This window comes from Bombina bombina, chromosome 4 (genome assembly GCF_027579735.1).
Source record: "Bombina bombina isolate aBomBom1 chromosome 4, aBomBom1.pri, whole genome shotgun sequence".
In the NCBI taxonomy this organism is placed as follows: domain Eukaryota; kingdom Metazoa; phylum Chordata; class Amphibia; order Anura; family Bombinatoridae; genus Bombina; species Bombina bombina.
Genome location: NC_069502.1, coordinates 371,734,703 through 371,754,594, shown reverse-complemented (window position 1 = coordinate 371,754,594; position 19,892 = coordinate 371,734,703). Strand labels below are relative to the sequence as shown.

At 37.3% G+C, this 19,892-nt stretch overlaps 1 protein-coding gene across 1 annotated transcript in view; it reads right to left on the bottom strand.

The window, feature by feature from the left end:
• Positions 1-3,516: 3,516 nt before the first annotated feature.
• Positions 3,517-19,892, bottom strand: part of TMEM212 (transmembrane protein 212) — a 102,239-nt gene continuing 85,863 nt past the window's right edge. The window contains 1 exon segment of the mRNA XM_053711821.1: positions 3,517-3,914. Coding sequence (XP_053567796.1) covers positions 3,894-3,914 — 21 coding nt within the window. The 3' untranslated portion in view covers positions 3,517-3,893.

Below are 19,892 nucleotides of genomic sequence, written 5' to 3'. Positions count from 1 at the left end.
CTCTTCTTTTATCTCATCTTTCCAGCTAACACGTTTTCCTTCCTGGGATCGTTGTGGAGAGTGCAGCCGTGGGAAAGTTTCCCTAGCCTTGGACCGATTTGGATCTATAGGACCCCTAGGAATCTACATTCAACATCTTACCAACCACATATGGACATTGAATCTTACGCCATTTAATGAGGTTCCCCTTTCCATTATCATTTATTGTTATTGCATAATTGGTTTTGGTTTTCTAGCAGCATTTATACGAACATTATTGTCACAAGTTCATGTTGTTAATTGTTCATTCTATTTTATATGTTGTGCATAGTGAGCGCCCTCTGGTGACCTAGGTCATTTATTTATTTTTAACATTTAACTAAGGCTCTTAGATTTTTATTCAACATTATCTATATACAAATGCCCCCTCATGTGTTCTAAAAACGGTCTGTCTGGCTTCTCAGTATTCAGTATCAGTTGAATCCTAAAGTACAAATAATATTCCCCCACTCCCCCTGCCATGTAAAGATTTAACAATGGATGTCCATCCTCTGGTCCAAAGGCAACCATTCAGCTCTTTATTGGTTTTAATTTTCTTTCATTAAACATCGCCTAGAAAATTGTTGAAATTACAAATGTTTAGGCATTATCATGTTTATTTCTTTTGTTTGTATTGGTATGACAGAAAAAAAGTGGAGAAAAAAAGCCAAATCTGTCACATTCCATGATAAACTCCAAAAAATGGACTGGAAAAAATTATTGGCACCCTCAATTTAATATTAAGTAGCACACCCCTTGGAAAAAAAACCTGAAATCAATCACTTTCTGTAACCATCAATGAGTTTCTTACACCTCTCTACTGGATTGTAAGGGTTAATTTTCCCAACTGACTGTTTTGAGATCTCTCCACAGGTGCTCTATGGATTGAGATCAAGAGGCTATTTATCATATGTCTGTCGGACCTGATCCGACAGTGTGGATCAGGTCCGACAGACATCGCTGAATGCGGAGAGCAATACGCTCTCTGTATTCAGCATTGCACCAGCAGCTCTTGTGAGCTGATGGTGCAATGCCACCCCCTGCAGACTCGCGGCCAATCGGTCGCCAGCAGGGGGTGTCAATCAACCTGATCATACTCAATAGGGTTGAATACTGGTGATGTCTGTCCGCCTGCTCAGAGCAGGCAGACAGGGTTATGGAGCAGCGGTCCATTCGGAGCTTGATAGATAGGCCCCCTGGACTCATTGCTGGCCAGTTCAGTACAACAATGTGCTTTGGGTCATTGTTCTGCTGTATGACCCATGACCTCTGACAGGGACCCAACTTTCTGACACTGTGGCCCATATTTTGCAACACAGTATTCCTTTGGTAGTCTTTATATTTCATAATGCCATGCACAAGACATCCAGTGCCTGAAGCAGCAAAGCAACCCCAAAACATCAGTGAACCTCCACCACGTTTGACTGTAGGGACTGTATTCTTTTCTTTAAAAAGCCTAATTTCTTTTTTGGAAAAAAGGTAGAATGATGGGCTTTACCAAAAAGCTGTAATTTTGTTTCATCTGTCCACAGCACATTCTTCCAAAAAGGATTTTGGCTTCCTCAGGTAAGTTTTGGTAAACTCCAATCTGGCTTTTTATGTTTCTGTGCCCTCATGGGTCTCCTACCATAGAGTCTCTTTTCACTAGATGGCGATGTATAGTGCAAACTGACACATTTGTACCCTGTGCCTGCAGGTCCGTTTGAATTTGTCTGGAAGTTGATTGAGGTTCTTTATCCACCATTCGAACAATTCTTTGTTGCAATCTTTGTTGCAATCTTAGATTAGCTACAGTGCCATGGGCTGATTTCTATATTGTGAGCATCTGTTAATTGATACATGTGAGTTTAATTTAAAATTACAGGAGCATCACAAACTTGGAATGCAATTATTTCTTACAATTTTGAGAAGGTATATAGCTTTAGAACTAAAGAAGAACGAACATGGAGCGCAAAGGAAAAAACAGAAAAAATATCATAGTGCAGTATGTCTAAATAAAATGACAAAATGTATTCATCGTCAGAGGCTATCATAGCCTCTGACGAAGTGGGAGGAGTCCTGCGAAACACGTAAGGCCACGCCCACACGTACACGTATTGTGACGCTATACCCCTTCCGGTTTGGAGGAACCGTTGCCGGCAACACGGGTTTGCCTTTCTGGATGAGGGACTTGTTTTGGGGTATCATCACTCGCTCCTTGTAGCTGTTATCGGATTTTTACCGTTACAGGCAGGAAAGTGCTCCGTTGCAGGTTTAAGAGTCACTATACCAACGCTGTATACATACCTCAAACTGTTTGAGGTCATACTTGTGAGTTTGTTTTGTACTTGTAATACATTTTTTCATTTTATTTAGACATACTGCACTATGATATTTTTTCTGTTTTTTCCTTTGCGCTCCATGTTCGTTCTTCTTTAGTTCTAAAGCTATATCTCTTCATCGACATCACACCAGTGATTAAAAGGGAGCTGCACAAAAGGGAGAAACTGTTTCATTGCACTTTGGACAATTGAGATACGCTGATTGTTAAGAGACCTTACCTGCAAAAAAGTAGGAATATTCTATAGAGTTTGATTAACAGATCGATTTTTAAATGTATTTTTAATTTTGTGTAATGTATTATTATTGTCATATTTATTAATCGTTTTGCATGACATTTGTAATGAAAAATTATTTCTTTCTAACATATCTTTGGCGCTTTCTTAGGTGTTTGGGGATTTATTAATTTTGAGAAGGTACCAATGATTTTGCTTAGTCCATTTTTGGAGTTTTGCATGTAATGTGTCAGATTTGGCCTTTTTCTCTCTACTTTTTTGTGCCATATCAATACAAACTAAAGAAATAAACATGAGAATGCCTAAACATTTGTAATTGCAATAATTTTCTGGGCGAAAGTTGGGCATTATCTGACAGAATGCAGGGGGTGCCAATATTTTTGGCCATGACTATATATATATATATATATATATATATATATATATATATAAATACAGAGCGTGTGTGGGTAAGTAAGTGTGTGTGTATAAACAATATTAATTGAGGGGTTTGAAGTCTTGGTGAGTTCCCACACTTTTTTTGTAGGACTTGACCCCTGCAAGAATGCACCAAGTATTTATTCTCTGCTCAGCAAGACAGCAGGACTTTTAAGTAAACGGGCTAATGGTTCATCGGCAGGGAGTCCTTAAATGGATATAAAACACTTTGAGATATTAATATAAATGGTTTAATTATGCATAGTTTAAAAATAAATCAATATACTTCTATTATTTATTTTGCCCCCATCTTCCAGTCATTTAGCTCTAAAATGAACATATATATGTCCCTAATTTGTCCTCAACATAAGTGATGAGAGGCTTTTAAAAAGATACTGCAAAACAATGTAAACCTAAATTACAGTGGAAAGTCAGTGTCTATTCCAGCAACAAGTTATGATTGGCTCCTTCAAAAAAAGCAAGTGGCAGGGGAAATTGGCAATTAAAAAACAATTGAAGCCAAACACAGTTTTCATACCTCAACCAGTATGTTAATTAATAATATGCTAGTTAATTAATTAATTGATTGATATTTCTTCACTTAGTCCTGTAATTAAAGGTGTTTCATGTTTCTTTCAGTTAAAGGATAAACCAGCTGGAAAGGGTCAGAAACTGACTAATGGGTGATTTGATGTATATATATATATACTAAAAAACAAACAAAAATTATTTCTGGCAGGTGAGTCATGGAGAGGGCTAGTTGGGTTGGCTAGTGCTCTGTTTGTTCTCTAGGTCTTGGAATGTAAGGAATCCATGTGGATAAAGATTGGGATTAGTAAACTAATAAGAAGTGAGATTGAAGATATTCTGATAGCTAGTGATCCAGTTGCCATATCATTCTTTTCACCAAATGTGTCTGAGTGCCTACAAGAGAAGAAAAAGAGACAATTACTCTGAAATGCCTTACAATTGTGAGCCTGACTTACAAAAGCTGCTCCACCCCCCCCCCTCCACCCAACCCCCCCCCCCATGAGGAGACAATTTTGTACCTTCTACCCTCATTTCCTATTATTCTGGGTTGTGTCTATGTTTTGAGTACTATATGCATAATATTATTACAAACATTGTACTGGTACAATATAATGCTCATGTATGCTGTCATGAAAGGATACCTAGAGAAATAATATTTGATGGGAGAAGCAATTAGATTTTTTTTTTTTGATTGCACACTCAGGGATCGATTAAGAGTAGAGCTATTACCAGTTGAAAAGTTTTCGCTTACACCGCTATCCGGATGCTCGCACAAAGCGGAACTTAGAAAATCAGCACCGCATAACATATTCACCCCTAGGGGCCGATTTATGATGGCCCGAATAGGGCCATATCGTCCTGTTTCACGTGTCTTCATGCTCGACCAGAAATCACAGTTAAAAAGCAGCGTCTTAAGACCCGCTGCTCCTTAACTGTAACTGCGTCTCTGAGCGGGCGTACAGCAAACTCAACCCGCAACTTTACGATCAGGTTGATTGACACCCCCCTGCTAGCGTATGCTGTCAGCATTTAGCGATGTCTGGTCGGACATGATACGCTGCAGACATTAGTAAATGAGTAAATCGGCCCCATAGACCTTGGAGCCGAAAACTGGATAAAAATCTAACACCCTACTTGCTCACAAACCCTGATTCGCATTTTTTCAAATGCGCTAACCCAACATGAAAAATAATTATTTCACATTCCAATGTTCACATAGAAGAATATGTTCTATTTACTTATAAATACATATTCTAAATATATCTTTTTTTTTGGTAAAATATATAGACTATACCTACAATACATATATAGATGATTATATATATAAGGTATAGATACAAAAACAAAGCCACCTTGCTTATTTAGATTTTGTTCTCAAATATCTGGATAATATATATTATTACATTCTGTACTACTTAAAGTTATGGATAAACTTTCCCCTTTGTCTAAACAAACCTGGAATCATCAGTTGATCATTAAAAATGCGCTATAGCTTACTGTGTTCTGGCCACCCACTTCAAAAGTACTTTTTTTTTGGTGAGCTAACGATTCGAACGGTTCTGACAATCAGCGCTCTAGCCGTACAGTTTTTTTTTTTGTAGCCCTTTGGAGTAACTTAAAGTTCATCTTCAATATGGCTAACATTAACCAATTTACTATAATGTATTATATTTTCTGATTATAACATTTTTATAAGTAGATTAATATTTTACCTTACCGTAACTTAACCCTTTAACGACCAGCAATGTAGTCTTTTAATGGGGCTTCTGTTTTTGATAGCGCTGATCTCACAACCAGCGGTGAGAACACACTATAACAGGAGTCTTGCAGGAGGGAGGGAGGTAGTAATATTGTAGTCTTGCTGGTAGCAGTGAGACCTATGCTATTACAAGCTAATAAAAACATAATTGGCTTGGATTGGTGACATACAAGGTGGTCCTTAAGGTGTTAAACACATTTGCAAATGGTTAAAGAATCAACATCTGCTCTGTTTGAGATTATATACAGACAAACAGACAGATAGATAGATAGATAGATAGATAGATAAGTCTTTTATTTATATTAAATTATATATTTTTTATTTTAGTTGCTTTTATATTTATCCCCTAGCACCATATATAAAGTGGCTCATTGAAACATGTCTATCTTACTTTCAATATCCTACACCAAGCAAGTGCATTTTATTATGTTATTCAATAAAGTTTTAATTTATTTCACACAAAAAAGTTTTTCAATCAGATATACACTTTTATTAGTAAATTATTGTTTGCAATTTATAATTATATGCTTTTTTCCCCATATTAATTTAATAATTATAAATGTGTTCTTTTATATATATATAACTTTATGTTTGTTATACAGTGCTGCATACCAAAAACAATTGGCTAAATAATATTCCAGTTGTAAATTGACAATGACAACAAACATTTCCATTAAGTTGTCTCATTTATAACTAAGAAAAGATGTAGCTCATATTCTTCACTACATATTTGATCTAAACTCTTCAGCCCTCACATGGTGCAAATGCTGTGGGAATTGTTTGTTAAAGTAATTGGACGACTTCCTTTTTCAGGATCACAGCTATTTGGAACCTTGAAAACAAACTATCACTTTGATCTCAGTACAATAGTCATGTAAAGGCCGCCCTCATGTGTGCTATTTTCTTTCACCTGTGCTGAGATAGCCCATTGATTCTCTAGCTGCACATACAACAATAAAAAAATCAGAATTTGTCCAAGAATGGAGCAGTAAGCAACTTTAAAGTGAAGGTCAAGTCCGGGGTTGTGGTTATCATTTTTTAATAAGTTAGCTATAATTAATATGAGGTTCATTCATCAAATCATAGAAAAATGCAATAAAAAGTTTTTATTTTTTACGATCTGAATGCGCTCCGTTTCAGCATTACAATCCGCCCATCACAGTGCCTTTATTGATTGACAGTTTTTCTCTCCAATGTTTGGTTTACCCCCGTGGCGTCCAGCCCCTTTTCTGTTTCGTCATTGAAACAATGCGCATGCATGTAATTAAACAGCGTGTCATCATGTTACGCGCATGCGTTCTCCACTGTCATATTTTTTGATACATTGAATCGGCAGCATCTGTCTCCCGCATCCTAACAAACTAGCAGCGATCTCATCTAACCCACAAATTTGTTGTATTTGTTGTATTGCATACAAAGTTACGGCCGTAAATGAAACGCATGCCCTGTTTAGATGTGGCTACGCATGCGCATTTAGAAACAACACACGGGTGCACGAGCGTAGTCCGCTTGAAAGAAAGAATGCAACTGAATAAGGAAGTGCTGTATGGGCGGAGATTAGAGCGATAACGGAGGTACATTATAATAACTGTTTATTTGCAAAGGATGCGTTATTTAGAGATATAAAGTGAGCGACTAAAGTGTTTATACTATAAGCTTCAAAATAATGTATTATGAAACCCAAAAATTGACCTTCACTTTAATGGAACATACAACTACAAGTCAAAATTAAACCTTAATGATTCAAATGGAGCTGTCTTGAGAACTTTGTTAGTACTGTTATATATGTGTTATATATAGTGCTCAATACACGTGTACACTCCTAAGCCTACCTGCGAATACACACATAGAAAGGAGCTAAGAGAATTACGTAAATTTTCTTTTTAATGTAGTTAGTTCCAGCCAGCAGAAGCAATATAAATACAAGGAGTATTTGAATTTTACTTTAAAGGGACACGTAGAGGTCAATTTATCAAGCTCCGTACGGGACACTAAACACAAATTTTTATTTCATGATTCAGATAGAGCATGCAATTTTAAGCAACTTTCTGATTTACTCCTCTTATCAAATTATCTTTGTTCTCTTGCTATCTTTATTTGAAAAAGAAGGCATCTAAGCTTTTTTTTGGTTCAGACCTCTGGACAGCACGTTTTTATTGGTGGATGAATTTATCCACCAATCAGCAAGGACAACAAAGATTGTTCACCAAAAAGATATAATCTAATTGGATTTTTATCAGAACTTTTACAAGAGTTTATTTTTTTACATTATGACTTGAAGGGAGGCCCAAGATATCCAGAGCTTCACAGACACAAATATAAATACACAATTTTGTCTCTATCATTAATGCATAAAATTATTTTATGTTTTTAAATATTCTTTCTTAATTTTATATTTCAAATTTGTGAACATCCTAAAACTTGATTTCAAACATAAATGGGCATTTTGTTGATCATATTTCAGGTGTGTACTTTTCATTGTTTAAGTGCAATTTCAGCAATTATTTTAACCTTATTTACATAGTAGATTAGTTTGACAGAAGACAGGAGTCTACTGAGCTCAACCCATACAGATCTAACTTGATTTACTATAAAGACACTGCCAATTGAGCTTACATTCATTTCATAGTCTAAATCCTCCATTCCCCTTATTAGTTTTGTGGCCCTTCTCTTAACTTTTTCTAATTCTGTAATGTCCATTTTTGAAATTTGCCCCCAGAACTACACTCCATACTCAATGTAAGGTCTTAAAGGGGCATGGAACCCAATTTTGTTATTTCTGGATTCAGATAGATCATACAAATTTAAACAACTTTGCAATTTACTTCTAGTATCAAATTTGCTTCATTCCTTTTATGTCCTTTGCTGAAGGAGCAGCAATGCACTACCAAGAGCTAACTAAATATGTGCAGACACCAATCACCAGCTAGCTCCCACTAGTGTAGGATATGTACATATTATTTTTCAACAATAAGTACCAAGAAAACAAATACAATTTAAAGTGTCTTAAAATTACATACTCTATCTGAATCATGCAAGTTTAAATTTGACTTTCCTTTTAACAAGGATTTCCATAGAGACAGAATAATGCTTTATTTCCTTGTATCTACAGTATGGGGTAGATTTATCATAGTGCGAGCGGACATGATACGATGTAGCGTATCATGTCCGCTGCACATCGATAAATGCAGACAACATACGCTGTCGGCATTTATCATTGCACCAGCAGTTCTTGTGAACTGCTGGTGCAATGCCGCCCCCTGCAGATTTGTGACCAATCGCTCACTAGCAGGGGGTGTCAATCAACCCGATCGTATTCGATCAGGTTGATTTCTGTCCACGGCCTCAGAGCAGGCGGACAAGTTATGGAGCAGCGGTCTTCATAACTTTGCGCGGAAACAGGGGCATCAAGCTCAAAACGGAGCTTGATAAATTGGTCCCTATGTCTCTTTTAATACATGCTAGTATCTGATTAGCCATAGAAGCTGCCGTCTTGCATTAAGCATTCATTATCTATAAGTATGCCTAAATTGCTTTCCTTCTCTGTTTGCTAATCATAGATTCATTTAAATAGACTTCATATTTACTTTCAAAATGTAGAACCCTACATTTACCAGTATTAAATCTCATTTGCCAGTTTCCAGCCCATTCTTGGCATTTTTTTAAATCCCTTTACAAAGAAAGTTTATCCTGCTCTGACCTAATCACTTTACACAACTTTGAATCATCTACAAAAATAAAGATGTTGCTATTTAATCCTTGCACCAAGTCATTGAAGTGATAGTAAACACCAAAAATGTTATTGCTTAAAAAGATAAATATTCCCTTTATTTACCATTCCTCAGATTTGCATAACCAACACTGTTATAAAAATATACTTTTTTACTTCTGTAATTACCTACTATTACATAATACTGTATCTAAGCTTCTGCTGACTGCCTCCTTATCTCAGATCTTTTGACAGACTTGCATTTCAGGCAATTAGTGCTGACTCGAAAAAAATTAATGTGCATGAGCACAAAGTTATCTATATGAAACACATGAACTAACACCCTCTAGCTGTGAAAAACTGTCAAATGCATTTAGATAAGAGGCAGTCTTCAAGGGCTTAGAAATTAGCATATGAGCCTACCTATGTTTAGCTTTAAAGGGACAGTCTAGGCCAAAATAAACTTTCATGATTCAGATAGAGCATGTAATTTTAAACAATTTTCCAATTTACTTTTATCACCAATTTTGCTTTTTTCTCTGGGTATTCTTAGTTAAAAGCTTAACCTAAGAGGTTCATATGCTAATTTCTTAGACCTTGAAGGCCACCTCTTTTCAGAATGCATTTTAACAGTTTTTCACTACTAGAGGGTGTTAGTTCACGTATTTCATATAGATAACACTGTGCTTGTGCACGTGAAGATATCTGGGAGCAGGCACTGATTGGCTAGACTGCAAGTCTGTCAAAAGAACTGAAATAAAGGGGCAGTTTGCAGAGGCTTGGATACAAGATAATCACAGAGGTTAAAAGTATATTATTATAACTGTGTTGGTTATGCAAAACTGGGACATGGGTAATAAAGGGATTATCTATCTTTTAAAAAAATAAAAATTCTGGTGTAGACTGTCCCTTTAAACTAAGAATTACAAGAGAGAATGCAAATTTGATGATAAAAGTAAATTAGAAAGTTGTTTGAAATTACGAGCCCAATCCAATATGCAGTGCCGCCCGCAAAAGCGCTAGTTTGGGGCGCGATCCGATATACGGAGCAGGTAAACCTGCGCTGCCCGTAGTTTCACCTCGCACAGCGACCTATCACATATACGGCGCCGGCAGTTGCTAAAGTGCCGTAAGTCGGACAAACTAGCGATGTCCAGAAATCAGCGTAAATACAAATTTCTAATCGAATCCCCCTACACCACCACCACCTATATTAACTATATTAACCCCTAATCTAATCCCCCTACACCGCCGCCACCTATATTATATGTACTACCCCCTAATCTGACCCCCTTACACCGCCACCACCTATATTAAATTTATTAACCCCTAATCTGACCCCCCTACACCGCCGCCATCTATATTAACTATATTAACCCCTAATCTAATCCCCCTATACCGCCGCCACCTATATTAACTATATTAACCCCTAATCTAATACCCCTACACCACCACCACCTATATTAACTATATTAACCCCTAATCTAATCCCCATACACCGCCGCCACCTATATTATATGTACTACCCGCTAATCTGACCCCCTACACCGCCGCCACCTATATTACATTTATTAAAATCATTCAGGAGGGGTAGGAAGAAATGCAGGCTGCACTGACTTGACTTTTCGTAAAAAACTAAATTTTATTTCTTCTCTTTAAAATATATACAAGCACATTCCATGGTAGTGTCAGGACTGTACCTTTAAGTCTAGATCTCCGCCTCTCTTAAACTCCCTATTTAAGTTGTCCCTATTCCAGAATTCTTTGCTTGATTATTGAACCTACTGAGGGAAGTATACTTGAATCTCTCTAATTCTCTTCACTAATATTAAGCCTTTTTTTTGAGATTAACAAACTTCATTTGTCATATATTTTCACCTAGCAACTCACCAGTCTGTTCTTTGAACTAAATTACCTTCTACTACGGAACCGGACTATCCTGTCTCCCAACAGTTCAATGCAAACTCAGCGCTGCCACGGCATCTGACAACTCACGCTGAACTTGGTGACGTCACCCGCTCTTCCCTTAACCTCAGAGCGCAGCACGCGAAACCGAAGTGAGACGCTAAGATCTTAGCAGGAACTTTCTTCGCTAACAATCTATCTCTGCAGAGTTCAGGAAAACTTTCAAGGTATGTGCACAAATAACTTAATATTCAGCATGCTTAGGAATCAAAGACTTTACTGTTACCGAGCTCCAGAACAAAGCTCTCTGATGTTTATTCCGCTTCACCTACTGAGCATTATTTCTAAAGGAGTTTAGCAAAAGGAATCTATTACTCAGCTTCTTCTCATTATCCTAAGCAAATTCAATCTTAACAACATATCAAAATCTTTACCTGAAATAAACCTCCACTGCTCTACTTACAAATATATGTTCTAATATGTTATACTGCAATTTCGGTTATCTTGTTTCATGAATGAAAGGTTTACTCTTTGTCTGAATCTTTTAATATAACACTTTTGAGACAAATGTATTATAATTTAGAATCTTACATCTTAATTCACCTTGACTTCATTTTATCACTTGAGAGTTACACAAGCTGAAAGTCAATCAGCTCTGTGTCTATTGAAACACATATCCTGTAATAACTTGCTCTCATACAGGTTCCCTATAACCTAGAAGTGATTATTGGGAGATAATGAAAGCATACACTCAGTAATAAAGTGATAAATAAATTTATTGAAATTAATATATTTATAAAAATATCACAATAATTAATATTATACACATATTTTTAGGTTGATCAATGATCCTATAGAAATGACCAACCAAATTACTTCTTTGAATCAGAAGGTGGAAATTCTAGCACAAGGATTAACAGAGATAAAAAATGAGAATAACACTCTGAAACGTATTCTCAATGATTATGTCACACAAAAGTCTAATGAAATGCCAGAACCACAAGTTAATCCCCCCCATACCCTTCAGTGGTGATCGCACAAAATTTCGTGAATGCTACTGTTCACACTGAAACCGAGAACCTATCGCACTGACAAAATTAAAGTTTTTACCGCTATCTCCTATCTCTCAGGAGAGCCCAGAGCATGGGCAGATAGGTTTCTTGAAACAGAAGATCCTATCTTAAACTCCCTAGAAAAGTTTTTCCTCACCATGGCTGTTCTTTATGACGATGTCAATAAACAACAGACTGCTGAACAAAGATTAAGATCCCTTAAGCAGGGAAAAAGAGCAGTGGAGGATTACATAGCCGATTTCCAGCTATGGGCCACTGACTCCCAGTGGAATTCAGTTAGCCTGAAAAATCAATTTCGTTTGGGCTTATCTGAACACTTAAAAGATGAACTTTCTAGAGTTGAATTTCCGGAAACCTCGGAAGCTCTTATTAAGTTAAGCATAGCTATGGATAGGAGATATCGTGAGAGGAAGAATGAAAGACATCATTTTGAATCCGCTCCTAAAAAACCGTACCATCCTTTTCAAGAGAAATCTCCTTCAACTCCAGTACCTATGGAAATAGGAACCATTCGGGGTCCTCTTAGCCAGGAAGAAAAACAAAGAAGACGCCTTGCTAATTTATGCCTTTATTGTGCCAATAAGGAGCATGATGTAGCCACATGTCCTATCCTCTCACGTCAAAAGAAGGGTAAGTTATCACTTAACTATTCAAATGTTTTACCAAGAAAACAATCTCATTTTGCAATAACATTGTCTTTACAGTGGGATCATCTACAGGTTCAGAACGAAGCTATCATTGATTCAGGAGCAGATGGTATCTTCATAGATGAATCAGTTGTAAAATTAAATAAAATACCTATTGTGCAGAAACTTTCTCCTGTTTTTGTAAGAGTAATAGATGGTACACAAATTTTGAAAGGACCAATCACTCACCATACCATACCTATATTAACAATTACCCCAGATGGTCATAAAGAATTTCTATCGTATGATGTAATTCCTAGTTCTATTCATCCTATAATTCTAGGGTATCCTTGGTTACAAAAACACAACCCTTCTGTAGATTGGTTACACAACAACATTACATTTAATTCACAATACTGTTTAGATACTTGTTATCCATATTTAACTATAAGACACATAGCATCAATACTACCTGATGAATATCAGGATTTCAGTGATGTATTCAATTTAAAGAATGCTGAAACTCTACCACCACATAGGCATTTTGATTGCCCTATAGACACTAAACCAGGGGTTGAAATACCATCCGGAAGGATTTTCCCCCTCACTCAGAAGGAGTTAAAACATCTAAGAGAATACTTGGATGAAAATCTCAGAAAAGGATTCATAACACCTTCATCTTCTCCAATAGCTTCAGCAATTTTCTTTTTTACGAACAAAGATGGTACACTCAGACCAATTATAGATTATCGAGCTTTGAATGCTGTCACGATTAAGAATAGGTATCCATTACCACTCATCCCAGAATTAATTGAACGCCTCAATGGGGCGACCATCTTCACAAAGTTAGATCTAAAAGGTGCATACAATTTAATACATATGAAATCTGGGGATGAGTGGAAGACAGCTTTTAAAACAAGATATGGCTTATTCCAATGCAATGTTATGCCCTTTGGTCTGACGAATGCTCCAGCAACATTCCAGTTCTTTATTAATGAGATCTTCAAAGAACTAATGGATGTTTGCGTCATTGTATACCTGGACGATATTCTCATATATTCAAAAAGTTTAGCTGATCACAGAAAACATGTCCGATGGGTTTTAGCAACTTTGAGAGACCACCAATTATATGCAAAGATGGAAAAATGTCAATTTCACAAAGACACCATCAAGTTCGTGGGATACATAATCTCTCCCAAAGGAATTCAAATGGATCAAGAAAAACTTACAGCTATAGCAAATTGGCCAACCCCCACAACTTTAAAATCATTACAGAGATTCTTAGGATTCAAGAATTTCTACAGGAAATTCATTAACCATTTCTCCACCATAGTTCAGCCTTTAACCCGTTTGACTGGCAAACAAAAATATGTTTGGGATTCAAAGGCAGACCAAGCTTTCCAATATCTAAAAAAGGAATTTACAACAGCTCCCATATTGCGTTTACCTGAACCTGAACTTCCTTATACTTTAGAGGTGGACGCCTCTAATGTAGGAATTGGAACCATACTCTCACAACCTGGACAAGGGGACTTACTTCAACACCCAATTGCTTACTACTCCCGAAGATTAACTGCGGCAGAAAGAAACTACTCAGTGGGAGATAAAGAGTTGCTCGCTATGAAATCTGCAATGGAACATTAGCGACACCTTTTAGAAGGTAACTCACAACCCTTTCAGGTATTTACAGATCACAAGAATCTTCAATACCTTAAGAAAAATAAAACATTATCTTCTAGACAAGTACGATGGGCATTATTTCTAGATCGTTTTAATTTTACACTCACACATATACCTGGAACAAAGAATGTAAAAGCTGACGCCCTTTCCAGATCATTTGAAACATCGGAAGACTCCGAAAGCAAGGCTCACGTTATACCTCCTTCTAAAATCATTGGTGTCACAACCTTAATAACGTCCGATTTATACCAAGCACAACAGTCTGATATTGACATTCCACCGATCTGTGATCCTGATTCAGACTCTGGCCTTTACATGTATAAAGGTTTGATATATGTTCCAATTTGTTTAAGAGAACAGATCATTCAACAGCACCACGACACCCCGTTAGCCAGACATCCCGGCATAGAAAAGACGAATGAGCTTATCAGTAGGGGTTATTGGTGGCCTCAAATGAAAACAACTATTCAACAATATATCTCAAATTGCCGGTCCTGCGCAACAATAAAGAAGGAACATCACAAACCCTATGGTCTTCTTACACCACTACCCATACCCCAAAGACCTTGGGATATGATATCTTTAGATTTCATTGTAGATTTGCCAATATCAAAAGCACACAATACCATAATGGTAGTTGTGGACCATCTTACCAAATTGGCGCATTTTATCCCTTTGCAAAGAACACCCACAGCTTCTACTACTGCAACTGTTTTCAATAATCATATAGTAAAGCTACATGGGTTACCGTCATCTATTGTGTCGGATCGAGGTACTCAATTTACCTCAAAGTTTTGGAAATACTTATGCAAAAACCTACGAATATCACTTAAATTCACTACAGCCTTTCACCCCCAATCTAACAGTCTCACTGATCATTTAAACCAAACCCTCGAGCAATACATTAGATGCTTCATCTCCACCCAACAAGATGATTTACTACCTAGCACTGAATTCGCTTATAACAATTCAATTAACAGCTCTACTAGGCTTTCTCTGTTCTATGCCACATATGGATACCATCCACGAACTTATCCTAACACCTTAACCTGTTCTCAATCACCTGCAGTCTCTACATACACTGAAAATTTAAAAGAAGTCATGAAGACGCTACAAAACCACCTAAAAGAAGCTAAAACTTCTCAGAAGAAGTTCTATGACAAAAAGAGAAAACCCGCACCAGTATATAAGCTTAATGATTTAGTATGTTTGTCCACGAAAAACATAAGATTACCTGTTCCATGTAAAAAGTTAGCTGATCAGTTCATTGGTCCATTCCCGATAGTAAAAGTCATCAACGAAAACGCAGTTACCTTAAAATTACCTTCTAATATGCATATACATCCATCATTCCACGTTTCGCTTTTAAAACCTTATCAGGGAAAAGACAATCCCCAGACCGGAACCTCTCCCTTATCTCTTGATGACCCTCAGGATTATGAGGTGGATGAGATTTTGGACTCTAGAATACGTCGGAGGACACTTGAATACCTGGTACACTGGAAGGGTTATGATGAGGATGAAAATTCATGGGTTCCTATTCGTGATTTGAATGCTCCTGACTTATTGAACGCTTTTCATGCTACCAATCCCTTGAAGCCTGGTCTTCGGGTTTCTGGGAGGGACTCTTGACAGGGGGGATCTGTCAGGACTTGATTAAAGGTCCTGTACCTTTAAGTCTAGATCTCCGCCTCTCTTAAACTCCCTATTTAAGATGTCCCTATCCCAAAATTCTTTGCTTGATTATTGAACCTACTGAGGGAAGTATACTTGAATCTCTCTAATTCTCTTCACTAATATTAAGCCTTTTATTTGAGATTAACAAACTTCATTTGTCATATATTTTCACCTAGCAACTCACCAGTCTGTTCTTTGAACTAAATTACCTTCTACTACGGAACCGGACTATCCTGTCTCCCAACAGCTCAATGCAAACTCAGCGCTGCCACGGCATCTGACAACTCACGCTGAACTTGGTGACGTCACCCGCTCTTCCCTTAACCTCAGAGCGCAGCAGGCCAAACCAAAGTGAGACGCTAAGATCTTAGCAGGAACTTTCTTCGCCAAACAATCTATCGCTGCAGAGTTCAGGAAAACTTTCAAGGTATGTGCACAAATAACTTAATACTCAGCATGCTTAGGAATCAAAGACTTTACTGTTACCGAGCTCCAGAACAAAGCTCTCTGATGTTTATTCCGCTTCACCTACTGAGCATTATTTCTAAAGGAGTTTAGCAAAAGGAATCTATTACTCAGCTTCTTCTCATTATCCTAAGCAAATTCAATCTTAACAACATATCAAAACCTTTACCTGAAATAAACCTCCACTGCTCTACTTACAAATATATGTTCTAATATGTTATACTGCAATTTCGGTTATCTTGTTTCATGAATGAAAGGTTTACTCTTTGTCTGAATCTTTTAATATAACACTTTTGAGACAAATGTATTATAATTTAGAATATTACATCTTAATTCACCTTGACTTCATTTTATCACTTGAGAGTTACACAAGCTGAAAGTCAATCAGCTCTGTGTCTATTGAAACACATATCCTGTAATAACTTGCTCTCATACAGGTTCCCTATAACCTAGAAGTGATTATTGAGAGATAATGAAAGCATACACTCAGTAATAAAGTGATAAATAAATTTATTGAAATTAATATATTTACAAAAATATCACAGGTAGTTACCCACACACACAGGAAGGCAGCCTTTCTCCCTATGTGTGTGGGTAACTACCATGGAATGTGCTTGTATATATTTTAAAGAGAAGAAATAAAATTTAGTTTTTTACGAAAAGTCAAGTCAGTGCAGCCTGCATTTCTTCCTACCCCTCCTGAATGATTTTGCTATTTACCAGCGTATGGGAAACGCTGCTTGGAAGTATCTGCAATCCTATGAACTTTTTTTCTGAGTAAACAGCTGCTTGTGCAGCGTGCAATCAATGAGCTGACAAGCCGGTGTGCACAGCGTCGGACAACAGGGAACGAGAGACACTAGTCTGAACAAACATCCACCCTTCCTGCGGTGAGTAGGACCGGTATATCAGAGTGGTGAATACATTCGTAACTTTACCGGTGTGGGATACCGTTACAGAAATATACAGCTTTATGGTGTGAAATGGATGTTAGAAGTTTCCTGTAACAGCTAAACAAATATTATATCTGTGTTTTTGCAACATTGAATTTTGGTACAGGGTGCTGGATATTTCTACAGTGTCATTATAAATATTGATTACACACCTTTTCCATTTATGCACCACTGGATGATTAATACACAGATATTGACATATGCACACGGTGTTTGAAATTTAGAAAATCAGAATATTAGTTATACTTAAAGCCACTTAAGCTCATGTTGGTGCAAGATGGAGTACTGTGTATGAATGTTGGTTAATCGTTAAATTTATTAACCCCTAATGTGAGCCCCCTACACCGCCGCCACCTATATTAAATTTATTAACCCCTAATCTAATCCCCCTACACCGCCGCCACCTATTTTAAATATATTAACCCCTAAACCTAAGTCCAACCCTAACACCCCCTAACTTAATTATTATTGAAATAAATCTAAATAATATTAATATTATTAACTAAATTATTCCTATTTAAAACTAAATACTTACCTATAAAATAAACCCTAATATAGCTACAATATAACTAATAGTTACATTGTAGCTATTTTAGGGTTTATATTTATTTTACAGGTAATTTTGTATTTATTTTAACTAGGTACAATAGCTATTAAATAGTTAAGAAGAAGAGGTCGCCGCCTGGAAGAAGACTTCTCTGCCTGGAACAGGACCTTCTCCGCCGGTCTTCAGGACAGGTAAGTACCACTTGGGGGTTAGACTTAGGTTTTTTTAAGGGGGGATCGGGCATGCGCAATGTCTATCTATCTGTCAACCGCAATCCCCCGCCGCAATACATAATAAAGTGTTTAACTCCTAAATCGCTGCTCCCGGATCCCGCCGCCACCTACATAAAAAAGTATTACCCCCTAATCTGATCCCCCTACACCGCCGCCACCTATATTAAATTTATTACCCCCTAATCTGAGCCCCCTACACCGCCGCCACCTACATTAACTATATTACCCCCTAATGTGAGCCCCCTACCCTGCCGCCACCTACATTAACTATATTAACCCCTAATGTGAGCCCCATACCCCGCCACCACCTACATTAACTTTATTAACCCCTAATCTGAGCCCCCTACCCTGCTGCCACCTATATTAACTATATTAACCCCTAATCTGAGCCCCCTACCCCGCCGCCACCTACATTAACTATATTAACCCTTAATCTGAGCCCCCTACCCCGCCACCACCTACATTAACTATATTAACCCCTAATCTGAGCCCCCTACCCTGCTGCCACCTATATTAACTATATTAACCCCTAATCTGAGCCCCCTACCCCGCCGCCGCCTACATTAACTATATTAATCCCTAATCTGAGCCCCCTACCCCGCCGCCACCTACATTAACTATATTAACCCCTAATCTGAGCCCCCTACAACGCCGCCACCTATTTTAAATATATTACCCCCTAATATGATCCCCCTAAACCCGCCGCCACCTATATTAAATTTATTAACCCCTTATCTAATCCCCCTACACCACCGCCACCTATATTAAATATATTAACCCCTAAACCTAAGTCTAACCCTAACACCCCCTAACTTAATTATTATTGAAATAAATCTAAATAATATTAATATTATTAACTAAATTATTCCTATTTAAAACTAAATACTTACCTATAAAATAAACCCTAAGATAGCTACAATATAATTAATAATTACATTGTAGCTATTTTAGGGTTTATATTTATTTTACAGGTAACTTTGTATTTATTTTAACTAGGTACAATAGCTATTAAATAGTTAATAACTATTTAATAGCTACCTAATTAAAATAATTACAAAATTGCCTGTAAAATAAATCCTAACCTAAGTTACCATTAAATCTAACACTACCCTATCAATAAATTAATTAAATAAACTACAAATATCTAAACTAAAATACAATTAAATGCACTAAACTATATTACAAAAAACCCAAACACTATATTACAAAAAATAAAAAAAGATTACAAGAATTTTAAGATAATTACACCTAATCTAAGCCCCCTAATAAAATAAAAAGCCCCCCAAAATAATAAAATTTCCCTACCCTAAACTAAATTAAAAAAGTAATCAGCTCTATTACCAGCCCTTAAAAGGGCCTTTTGCGGGGTATTGCCCCAAAGTAATCACCTCTTTTACCTGTAAAAAAAAAGAACAACCCCCCCATTACAACCCACCACCCACACACCCCTACTCTAAAACCCACCCGATCCCCCCTTAAAACAACCTAAGTCTAACCCCAAGTGGTCCTTACCTGTCCTGAAGACCGGCGGAGAAGGTCCTGTTCCAGGCGGAGAAGTCTTCTTCCAGGCGGCGACCTCTTCTTCTTCCAGGAACCAGCTGGCACGGAGCGGAGGAGTTGAAGACCGATGACCGCGGAGCTGAAGACCGTCCACTCTGGAACTGAAGACCGGCGATGCTGGAACTGAAGATCGGCGACGCTGGAACTGAAGACTGGAGCCATAAAGCGTGGAGGATCCTCTTCA